Raw genomic sequence first — 12,197 nt, 5'->3', positions numbered from 1 at the left:
CTCAGAAGTTAGAACTAGCCATAGTTAATCAGTATATTTACTTCACAAACACTAATTATACTAGTTGACTGCACATAGCATGGACACATAGAAGACACTCTGCAGTGGTTTGGAACAGGTATGGGAGCTGAACACCAGGCCCCAGAACCCTTTACTATAGGAGATTACACATACTGACTCCCAACATTTTAAAAAAGTGTTTAATTTAGTCCTAGTTGGGCATTACCAATGGAATGATAAGTCTTATTATTATACACTGCTCAAAAAAATAAAGGGAACACTAAAATAACACATCCTAGATCTGAATGAATGAAATATTTTTATTAAATTCTTTTTTCTTTACATAGTTGAATTTGCTGTCAACAAAATCACCCAAAAATGATCAATGGAAATCAAATTTATCAACCCATGGAGATCTGGATTTGGAGTCACACTCAAAATTAAAGTGGAAAACCACACTACAGGCTGATCCAACTTTGATGTAATGTCCTTAAAACAAGTCAAAATGAGGCTCAGTAGTGTGTGTGGCCTCCACGTGCCTGTATGACCTCCCTACAACGCTTGGGCATGCTCCTGATGAGGTGGCGGCTGGTCTCCTGAGGGATCTCCTCCCAGACCTGGACTAAAGCATCCGCCAACTCCTGGACAGTCTGTGGTGCAACGTGGCGTTGGTGGATGGAGCGAGACATGATGTCCCAGATGTGCTCCATTGGATTCAGGTCTGGGGAACGGGCGGGCCAGTCCATAGCATCAATGCCTTCCTCTTGCAGGAACTGCTGACACACTCCAGCCACAAGAGGTCTAGCATTGTCTTGCATTAGGAGGAACCCAGGGCCAACCGCACCAGCATATGGTCTCACAAGGTGTCTGAGGATCTCATCTCGGTACCTAATGGCAGTCAGGCTACCTCTGGCGAGAGCATGGAGGGCTGTGCGGCCACCCAAAGAAATGCCACCCACATGGAGTCTGTTTCTGACCGTTTGAGCAGACACATGCACATTTGTGGCCTGCTGGCGGTCATTTTGCAGGGCTCTGGCAGTGCTCCTCCTTGCACAAAGGCGGAGGTAGTGGTCCTGCTGCTGGGTTGTTGCCCTCCTACGGCCTCCTCCACGTTTCCTGACTCCTGGTAGCGCCTACACGCTCTGGACACTACGCTGACAGACACAGCAAACCTTCTTGCCACAGCTCGCATTGATGTGCCATCCTGGATGAGCTGCACTACCTGAGCCACTTGGGTGGGTTGTAGACTCCGTCTCATGCTACCACGAGAGTGAAAGCACCGCCAGCATTCAAAAGTGACCAAAACATCTGCCAGGAAGCATAGGAACTTAGAACTGGTCTGTGGTCACCACCTGCAGAACCACTCCTTTATTGGGGGTGTCTTGCTAATTGTCTATAATTTCCACCTGTTGTCTATTCCATTTGCACAACAGCATGTGAAATTTGTCAATCAGTGTTGCTTCCTAAGTGGACAGTTTGATTTCACAGAAGTGTGATTGACTTGGAGTTACATTGTGTTGTTTAAGTGATCCCTTTATTTTTTTTGAGCAGTGTATATACAGTGCCTTCTGAAAGTATAGATAACCCTTGACTTATTCCAAATGTGTACAGACTGAAATCTAAAGTTATATATTTTTTTACCCATCTACACACAATACCCCATAATGACAGAGTGAAAACATAATTTTATACATTTTTGCAAATGTATTGAAAATGCATGGTCTGAAGAGGATTTCCATTCATAACAGTAGAAAAGGGCTGTTCCATGACGCCAGATCATGTCTCACGGGGGGGCGGGCCAATTTTATTCCCTTTAAAGTTTAACATCCTTACATAATTTCACAAATAGTTTAATCTTTACTCATTTTTATACAAGAATTAGATGCAAACCCCATATTTGAGGATTGTACATTTCAGAGATATAGTTGTGTGTTTCCTGTCCTCTCTGAGGTCACCAAATGAAACACTCCTCATACCCATCCCTTAAGTGTCCACGGACCATTCCCACCTTCTCGCAAGTGGACATTTTGTATCAAATCCTCATTTTGGGGATTTAGGAGTTTGCCATGTGAAATCCTATGTTCTCTCGATGTATCTATTTCTGCATGGCGAGGAGATTCCTCCAGGAATTTACAACCTGAGATAACAGAACCTGGGTGTAGGAGAGAGGGGGAAGCCACTAGCTATACCCAAAAAGGGCCACATCATGAGTGATCAAGGGAAAGTTGTCATCTAGGTCTAATTGCTGCAAAGAAATGTATAGCTATCAATTAGAAAGCCTCAATAACTGGAGGACTGAACTATCTAGCTACTGTACATACTGTTGGATTTAGTATATTCTAAAGTTAAACTCTGGAAGTGTTTAATGAAATTTGGAAACCATATGTTGATATCACCTTAGGTAATGTGTTGTATAGTGGCCGTTTCATTTTGTTTGTGAGGTGCAATGTAAAAACAAAACACTAATTGTCAAAAAAATGTATTCAACCATTCACTGATTTGGGAAGATAGTCTTTATTGAATGAAGCCAAAATAATTAAATGGAAAGAATCTTAATCCACTATATGAAAATAAATAAATAATTTGCTTTCTCATGGAGCCATCCAAACAAAAAGGTGATGTCCTGTTTTTTTAATTAGCTATGCAGCTAAAAAGACTCCTCTGACAATTCATTCATACACCCTCAGAATAATGCTAAATGCTTGAAAACAAATTTGGCACAGGGGTTGCAAGAGGAAAATGAGTACATGAATTGTTGAGAGACATCTAGAGGTGCCAGGTCTAGTATATGTCATCTGGATGAGATCAGTGTTTAGCTAGAGTCATGAGAGGACTACATGTAGGGGGGGGGGGGAAATCAGCTCCAACCTGCTTGCCCTGTTCTGCAGTAGGACAACAGAGCTAGGGGCCATGTATCTAAAGACAGAAGTTGCCCTGACATTGCTATATGAACAATCCTTTACAAACTTCTATGTGGATTTATATACAAGTGCAAACATGGGACTCATTTGACCAGTTCAACACTCATATATAAATGCAAATATGGTACTAACTCAACTCACTGGTTCATCACTCCAATTTCCCTTATCTAAGCCTCAGCCTCTTTCGTGAGAAATGGTGCAAGATGGATAAAAGAGCATTTGTCATGTTAAATGTACTAGTATTTCACTGAAGACAATGTGACAGTGAAAATATTTCCCATTTCCCGCATTCAATACCTCATATTCTAATAGCCATTACAAGAATGAGAAAGTTGATTTGAAAGGCAAAAAAACCTAACACACATACAACCAATAAACAGACAAATGTAAAGCAGTTGCAGATGGTGGTGATGTCAGTAGCACTCACCAAGGAGATAGATAACCCCGGAGAAGAGAGACGGAGGGTAGAGACCAAGACAAGTTCATCCCTGCAGTGTGCTCAGAGCAGAGAACAGGAGGGGGGGGGGGGGACACCTGGTTCTCCTCGAAATGATGTGGTCTGATCATGGACATTGAACTAACCGTTGTGTGTTTTGCCAAATACTAGTAGTACATATCTTAAACTGGTTGCAACAGTTGCCCCGTCCTTTGGCTATGTAGGGAGACCTGCGATGAAATGTGTAAGGAGACGCTTTTCAAAAGGATAGCAGCAGAATGAAACACACGGAAAAATATATAAAGCTTTATAAACAATGTGCTTTGGTTACACACACACACACACACAGAGGGCTTAAGCAAAACCCAACACAAGAAGGTTATAGTGTTGGTGAGTGGAGTGTTAACCAGACAAATACAGGTATAGAAAATAAAAACCAAGCTAAGGATCACTGACTGTACAAAGGTTCTCTTTCCTGACCCCTGACTAGCTGGTTGTCTACTGCTAAATGTGTGGTCTTGAGGCATGTGTCTGATGAAGGTGGGTTAGGGCACGCTGAGACAGGACCAGGGGGAGTCGATGAGGGAGGGCCTGGGTAGGGGAAGATAGCAATGACTTAAATGAACAGGACTGTTGCCTTTGTGGGCTAGAGACAGAGACACCCACCAGGAGAGTAGGCTTGCTCTAAGCTCCAAGTCTAGGGGGTTTGTGGGCATATGGGACGGAGGAGGAGGGGCCTCTGGGTTGCAGTGGAGGTTGAAGGCTACCCCTTATCCTGGGACAGAGGAAGCGGGAAGAAAGAGTTACATCTGGTCCTTGAAGGCGTCCAGATCGAAGGCAGTGTCCAGGAAATTCTTCAGCTCCACCAGGTGGGCCTTCTTGTTTCCTGTGGCTGGTGCCGCAGCAGGAGGGCGACCAGCATACCTGAACACACACGTAATGGGAGAGAGTTTAATAAGAGTTTAACTAAACATAGACACACTTAGGAGTGAGGATAAGAGCAGATGAAGGGTTTGTTTACCAGACTGGCTTGGCGCGATCGATGGTGGTGCGCATGCGGGGTTTGACGTAGTCGTAGTAGCCCTGGTTCTTATGCTCCTCTTGGCACCACACCAGGTCGGCATTGGGGTACTTCTCGCTCTCAGCCTTCACCAGGTCAAAGGGGAAGGGGGACAGCTGCAAACAGAGAAACCACGTCATGTCATGAAGAAGAGTAAGGTAGCTCGGAAAGCCAAAGGGAGCACCAGTGGGGTTAGGGTGCCGTACACACAGAGAATGTGTCAAACTCGTTAGGTCAGGCAAAAGTTTGGCTAAGCATTTTTCTAGTGCATACCGCTCTGTGCGGGAGCCCTGAGGTGTTGAGTGTGTGTGTAGCTACCTGCTCCATGCGAGCAATGGCGACCGTGTCCTCCATGCCGTGGGCCTTGCGTTCCTTGGTGAGTTCGTAGTACACCTTCCCTGTGCAGAAAACGATGCGCTTCACCCCGGCTGGGTTCTGGGCCACTGGGCCATTATCTGGGATCAGGCGCTGGAAGTCTGTGCCTGGAGCACAGCCGGAAGACACAGCAACACTTACCCACTGCCAGACATACAGAGGGCATACACACCAGCACTGTCCTTCAAAGAAGACATACACACGGCCACACACACACAGTCTTACCTGGCAGCATCTCGTCAAAGTTGGACCTCGCCTCGGGGTGGCGCAGCAGGGATTTGGGGGTGAAAACGATGAGCTAGGAAAAGAGGACAGATCAGAGGACAATGAGCTGTAATAAGCAGCTTTAGGGTAAAAATGTTGTTATTGACGGGGACTCACAGGCTTCCTGAAGGGCGCCAGAATCTGCCTCCTCAGCACGTGGAAGAAGTTGCCAGGGTTCGAACAGTTGACCACAATCCAGTTGCAGTCGTGGAGCTGGCGAATGGCAAAGTCTTCTGTGATGCTCTGGTGGAGAGGAGGAGGGTGAGAAGAAAGGGTAAGGACTAAGGCTGTTACGGTGATTCCACGTTACCCGTGAGTCACAGTAACTAGACATCTCAAAAACTGCGCATTGATGCCGCTGATGGTCATTAGTAGCTTACCAAACTTGCTAACGGCCAGTCGCTAATGCTGGTACTCAGCACTATTGTCCATCTAATCACTAAGCTGCAAATACCAAATCAAACACTTCATGAGACTCCTGGCATTCAGAGTTTGAGTGGAATAGGATCACCTGTTGCGCAGCGAGAGCGAGCTCCTCATAGCTTGTTGACACATGGAATAAAATAAGTGTACAGGCAATGCTATGCAATTGCATGATAAAACAGAGTTGACAACCTCTATTAAAAAGAGGAACCCATCAACTAGGCCTACTATATTTATTTCTCAACTTTTCATATATTAAAGCACATTACTTTGCTTTTCAACTGGAGTAGCCTACATGGCTGCCATGAAAATTAACTGCGGAGAAAAGCTTTCTTCAAACACTATTCAAGTGCATATGGATGATGTCTTTTTACCCTGTCCCTGTGCCAACAGGTGCATGATAATGGCCCATTCTAAATCAAAACTAATTTCACACATACAATGCTTTCGGAAAGTATTCAGACCCCTTCATGTTTCCCACATTGTTACTTTACAGCCTTATTCTAAAATAGATTAAATATATTTTTTACTCAATCTCCACACAATACCCCATAATGAAAAAGTGAAGAGTTTATTTTTATATTTGCAAATGTTTCAAATGAAAAAGTGTTCTTTGCTATGACACTCGAAATTAAGCTCATGTGCAAGCTGTTTCCATTTATCATCCTTGAGCTCTTTCTTCAACTTGGAGTCCACCGATGGTCAATTCAATTGATTGGACATGATTTGGAAAGGCACACACCTGTCTATATATGGTCCCACAGTTGACAGTGCACATCAGAGCAAAAACCAAGCCATGAGGTCGAAGGAATTGTCAGTAGAGATCCTTGACAATATTGTGTCAAGGCACAGATCTGGGGAAGGGTACCAAAACATTTCTGCAGCATTGAAGGTCCCCAAGAACACAATGGCCTCCATTATTTTTAAATGGAAGAAGTTTGGAACCACCAAGACTCTTCCTAGAGCTGGCCGCCCGGCCAAACTGAGCAATCGGGGGAGAAGGGCCTTGGTCAGGGAGGTGACCAAGAACCCAATGTTCACCCTGAAAGAGCTCCAGAGTTCCTCTGTGGGATGGGAGAACCTTCCAGAGGGACAACCATCTCTGCAGCACTCTACCAATCAGGCCTTATGGTAGAGCGGCCAGACTGAAGCCACACTTCAGTAAAAGGCACATAACAGCCCACTTGGAGTTTGCCAAAAGGCACCTAAAGGACTGACCATGAGAAACAAGATTCTCCGGTCTGATGAAACCAAGAATGAACTCTTTTGCCTGAATACCAAGCGTCATGTCTGGAGGAAACCTGGCACCATCCCTACAGTGAAGCATGGTAGTGGCAGCATCATGCTGTGGGGATGTTTTTCAGCAGCAGGGACACTAGTCAGGATCGAGGGAAAGATGAACGGAGTAAAGTACAGAGATCCTTGATGAAAACCTGCTCCAAAGTACTCATGACCTCACACTGGGGCAAAGCTTCAACTTCCAACAGGACAATGACCCTAAGCACACAGCCAAAACAACGCAGGAGTGGCTTCGGGACACATCTCTGAATGTCCTTGAGTGGCCCAACCAGAGCCCGGACTTGAACCTGATTGAACATCTCTAGAGAGACCTGAAATAGCTGTGCTGCAACACTCCCCATCCAACTTGACAAACCTTGAGAGGATCTGCAGTGAAAAAATGAAACTCCCCAAAACACAAGTGTGCCAAGCTTGTAGTGTCATACCCAAGAAGACTCGTGGATGTAATCGTTGCTTCAACAAAGTACTGAGTAAAGGGTCTGAATACTTATGTAAATGTGAGTTTTTTTAAATTTTGAATAAAATCGCAAAGAAAATCTAAAAATCTGTTTTGGCTTTGTCATTATGGGTTATTGGGTGTAAATAAAAAACAATACAATCGATTTTAGAATAAGGCTGTAACATAACAAAATGTGGAAAAAGTCAAGGGGTCTGAATATTTTCCAAATGCACTGTAAAGGTGAGATTAAATTGAGAATAATCTTAATGGTGAGAATATTAGAACATGTGAATGTTTTCCAGTGTTTGCAGTCTAAGACTAGCTAAAATCAGGCATCATGTAGCCTAGCCCATAAGGCCTGTGTGTGGTTTGTATCACAACTGAAGTGGCTAAATAACTCCAAAATGTAGCCTATAGGCCCAAGACACCTGGAACACAGTTGGAGAGCCCATTGCCTACAGTAACAAGCTCACATCAGAACTAGATGTTCATTTATGTTTCTAAAATGTCAAAATTCGAAGTTGTTGAAAACATCAGCGTTTAAGGTTAAGTTTAGACATTAATGCCACATTTTTAAAGTTAGGGATATGTTTAGGCATTAACTCAGAAGGGTTTAGTTAAGGCTTAAGGTTTAGGATAAGCTTAAAACAAAAATTTCAAAAACAACTTATAACCTTTGGAGGCAGATGCTTACAGTGGCATTAACTCTGAATGGTCAAGGTAAGGGTTAAGGATTGGGATAGGCTTAAAACAAACATGGAAAGGTGGCATCCTATGAAGGTGCCACACTGAAAGTCCCTGAGCTCTTCAACAAGGCCATTCTACTGCCAATGTTTGTCTGTGAAGATTGCATGGCTGTGTGCTGGATTTTATACAACTGTCAGCAATGGGTGTCTGAAATAGCCAAATCCACTAATTTGAAGGGGTGTCCACATACTTTTGTATATATAGTGAATATTAGTAGGCTATATGTAAAGACCAGATTACATTGAGAATAGTCAGTGAAAATATTATCAAGTGCTTGTCAAATTGTGAATGATTGTTTGTGCAGCCCGCACAAGAAACAGAGCAGAGCGCATGTCATTCATGACTCTTTTCAAATCATTAGTTGCAAAATATCCTTTCTATTTTATTCAGCTCATGTTCAATTGTATTGGTCTTACTATAAAATAATACCACGTGAATTAAGCAAATCTTACCTGCTAAATGAACTAGTGTAGCCAACAACCATATGGCATAGCCAGATCAGGGCGTAACATAAGGACAACTCAGAACATGTTATGCTGTTCTTCTGAAATAGGCGACATTTTCTTCATATCATAGTGTTTCTTTACTCATGCCTAAAATAATGGAGTTATTGTGATAGTGTAGGCTATATTAAATTGATTTAGACTTAAAAAATGTAGATGTTGAAAAAGGTACGCATCAGTGGCTTATAGGCTATAGTGGGAAGCTGGAAATGCTAAACGTGTTTTTATGTTAATTAATGGTCAATTACACTATGATATGAAGAAAATGTTGCCTATTTCAGAAGAACAGCATAACATGTTCTGAGTTGTCCTTATGTTACTCAGAACATGTTATGCTGTTCTTCTGAAATAGGCAACATTTTCTTCATATCATAGTGTTTCTTTACTCATGCCTAAAATAATGGAGTTATTGTGATAGTGTAGGCTATATTAAATTGATTTAGACTTAAAAAATGTAGATGTTGAAAAAGGTACGCATCAGTGGCTTATAGGCTATAGTGGGAAACTGGAAATGCTAAACGTGTTTTTATGTTAATTAATGGTCAATTACCGTGAGACTGGTATTTATTTGAAAGACAATCACAGACTGACAAAATTTCAGAACCTCTACAGTCCGAGCAAGGACCAGTTCCGGTTTTATCTCACATTAAGTACCATGCCACTGAAGCTTTGGGGGTGTTTAAATTTGAATTTCACATTCTGTTTATGGCACGTCTATATTGTACCCCTCAGTAGATGTGACCGACGTATATGCTAGTACACAGTGTGCCGGAGACACTTCAACCATCTGTTTCCGTTGCAAAATTACCTTAACATTACCCTAGAGCAGTGGTATACAAAGTCTTGGTCGCGACCACCCCCAAAATATAGTAATAATAATAACAAAAAAAATACACATTCCATGGGAAAATATACAAACGTTTTTGAAGATAATCTGAAAAATATAATTTTATTGAGTAAATGTATTTATTGGTTTCTTTTCATGTTGATGAGATGAAAATGCAATAAATCGAAGCTTATTTGTTGTAAAAATAGAAATGTATAGATTTTAAGGTTGTGTCATTAGATATGGGTTGCGAGAAATTCTTGGGGAAAAAAATGTGGTCCCTGCTGAAAAAGTTTGAATACCACCGCCTTAGACATAGATTCCACTCTATTTGGAAGAAAATGTCAGGCATGAACAAGAATACATGAACAGCCCTTTGGATACAAAAGGCAGTGCAGAATGATTAGAAGTGAGGGTTTGACTTACCGGGAGCACGTCAGGATCATCGTTGCACATCTGGAGAAATCTCTCTGGACGAGCAGAGGAGTGTTCTGGGCCCTGTGGAGGAGAGCAGTGAGGTCACTAGGGCTGACACAGAAAATCAACGATTATGGATGCATAAAATAACCGTCATATTAACAATGTTTTTAATCAACTCTATAAGTACAGTACCAGTCAAAAGTTTGGACATCTACTCATTCAAGGGTTTTATTTATCTATTTATTTTATTAATTTCTACATTGTATAATAATAGTGAAGACATCAAAACGATGAAATAACACATATGGAATCATGTAGTAACCAAAAAAGTGCTAAACAAATCCAAATATATTTTAGATTCTTCAAAGTTGCCACCCTTTGCCTTGACAGCTTTGCACACGCTTGGCATTCTCAACCAGCTTCACCTGGAATTCTTTTCAAAAAGTCTTGAAGGTTCCCACATATGCTGAGCACAAACCATCTCAGTTAGATTGAGGTCGGGTGATTGTGGAGGCTAGGTCATCTGATCCAACACTCCATCACTGTCCTTCTTGGTCAAATAGCCCTTACACACCCTGGATGTGTTGGGTCATTGTACTGCTGAAAAGCAGATGATAAGCCCAAACCAGATGGGATGGCATATCACTGCAGAATGCTCGTTAAGTGTGCCTTGATTTCTTAATAAATCACTGACAGTGTCACCAGCAAAGCACCCCCACACCATTACACCACCTCCTCCATGCTTCACAGTGGGAACCACACATGCAGAGATCATCCGAACCAAAAACCTCTAATTTGGACTCATCAGACCAAAGGATTTCCACTGGTCAAATGTCCATTGCTCGTGTTTCTTGGCTCAAGCAAGTCTCTTATTATTGGTGTCCTTTAGTAGTGTTTTCTTTGGAGCAATTCAACCATGAATGCCTGATTCACGCAGTCTCCTCTGAACGGTTGATATTGAGATGTGCCTATTACTTCAACTCTGTAAAGCATGTATTTGGGCTGCAATTTCTGAGGCTGGTAACTCTAATGAACTTATCCTCTGCAGCAGAGGTAACTCCGGGTCTTCCTTTCCTGTGGAGGTCCTCATGAGAGTCAGTTTCAATATAGCGCTTGATGGTTTTTGCGACTGCACTTGAAGAAACTTTCAAAGTTCTTGAATTTTTCCGGATTGACTGACCTTCATGTCTTAAAGTAATGATGGACTGTCGTTTTGCTTTGCTTATTTGAGCTGTTCTTGTCATAATATGGACTTGGTCTTTTACCAAATAGGGCTATCTTCTGTATACCACCCCTACCTTGTCACAACACAAACGATTGGCTCAAACTTAAGAAATTCCTAAATTTAACTTTTAACAAGGCACACCTGTTAATTGAAATACATTCCAGGTGACTACCTCATGAAGCTGGTTGAGAAAATGCAGAGCTGTCATCAAGACAAAGGGTGGCTACTTTGAAGAAACTCCAATATAAAATGTATTTTCCTACATGATTCCGTATGTGCTATTTCATAGTTTTGGTGTCTTCACTATTATTGTACAGTTAAGAAAAGAGTAAAAATAAAGAAAACCCTTAAATGAGCATGTAGTGTGAAGGAATGATTATGAACAATTGTTTGAAACGCCATCTCCTCCCTTCAACTGGTGCTATGGGGTACTCACCATGCCCTCCATGCCGTGGGGCAGCAGCAGGACTATGCCATTCTGGCGGACCCACTTGGCCTGGCCGGGGCAAATGAACTGGTCGATTATGCACTGGGCTGTGTTGTGGAAGTCTCCGAACTGGGCCTCCCACAGGACTAGGGCATTGGGACTGGCCATGGCAAAGCCCAGCTCAAAACCTGACAACAGAGACCGAGGGAAAGAAAGAAAGAGAGCGAGAGAATGAGTGAGAAAGAGATGCTCCTAACTCAGGACTCATTTGCCGAGATAGTCAGCGATCAAGGTTAAAATCTCTTCGGATTGGTGTATCGTTGTGAATGTTGGTTGCTTGAGCTCTCGTCGCGGACAATTAGGTCGCTGTGTATCTCCTTTCATACAAAATGACTGGTCGCTAGGTCCCCGATTATCTTGCCAAGTGTGAGTCCCAATATAGTAGCGGGTGGAGATAGTAGTAAGGGATTATTTGAATGAGAGTTCCTGTGATATTTCCCAGTTTCTCTGAATCTGTTTCCATAGTAAATGTTTTCACAGTAATTGTGAGGTGGAGAGTGACTGACCCAGCACGCCGTACTCTGACAGGGAGCTGTTGCAGACGGTGTAGGGGGCCTGGTTTGGGGCCACGTGGTTCATGGGGATGCAAACCCTCTTGTCCACGTTCTGGTCGTGCAGCACATGGTGTCGGTGACTGGCAGGGAGGGAAACACACAGTGGGGACAATGAGGGACAAGAGACAAGATCTGCATCCCAAATGGCAGCCTGTACCCTACTTTTGACCAGAGACCATCATTTGGGACACACTCAAGATGACATGCTCAAAAATGGA

The 12,197-nt window shown here is 42.8% G+C and overlaps 1 protein-coding gene across 2 annotated transcripts in view; it reads right to left on the bottom strand.

Annotated features, from left to right (window-relative positions):
* Positions 1 to 2,495: 2,495 nt before the first annotated feature.
* The window catches only part of ogdha (oxoglutarate dehydrogenase a), a 74,324-nt gene continuing 64,622 nt past the window's right edge, over positions 2,496 to 12,197 (bottom strand). For both annotated transcript variants that reach the window (XM_064974364.1, XM_064974357.1), the window contains exons 16-23: positions 11,932 to 12,059; positions 11,375 to 11,553; positions 9,720 to 9,791; positions 5,174 to 5,299; positions 5,018 to 5,090; positions 4,736 to 4,899; positions 4,379 to 4,533; positions 2,496 to 4,281 (exon numbers count right to left, since the gene is read on the bottom strand). In XM_064974364.1, the coding sequence (XP_064830436.1) occupies positions 4,161 to 4,281; positions 4,379 to 4,533; positions 4,736 to 4,899; positions 5,018 to 5,090; positions 5,174 to 5,299; positions 9,720 to 9,791; positions 11,375 to 11,553; positions 11,932 to 12,059 (1,018 nt within the window). In that variant the 3' untranslated portion in view covers positions 2,496 to 4,160. The remainder of the gene's footprint in view (positions 4,282 to 4,378; positions 4,534 to 4,735; positions 4,900 to 5,017; positions 5,091 to 5,173; positions 5,300 to 9,719; positions 9,792 to 11,374; positions 11,554 to 11,931; positions 12,060 to 12,197) is intronic.

This window comes from Oncorhynchus masou, chromosome 1 (genome assembly GCF_036934945.1).
Source record: "Oncorhynchus masou masou isolate Uvic2021 chromosome 1, UVic_Omas_1.1, whole genome shotgun sequence".
Classification (NCBI taxonomy): domain Eukaryota; kingdom Metazoa; phylum Chordata; class Actinopteri; order Salmoniformes; family Salmonidae; genus Oncorhynchus; species Oncorhynchus masou.
This window is presented reverse-complemented; position numbering and strand designations above follow the sequence as displayed.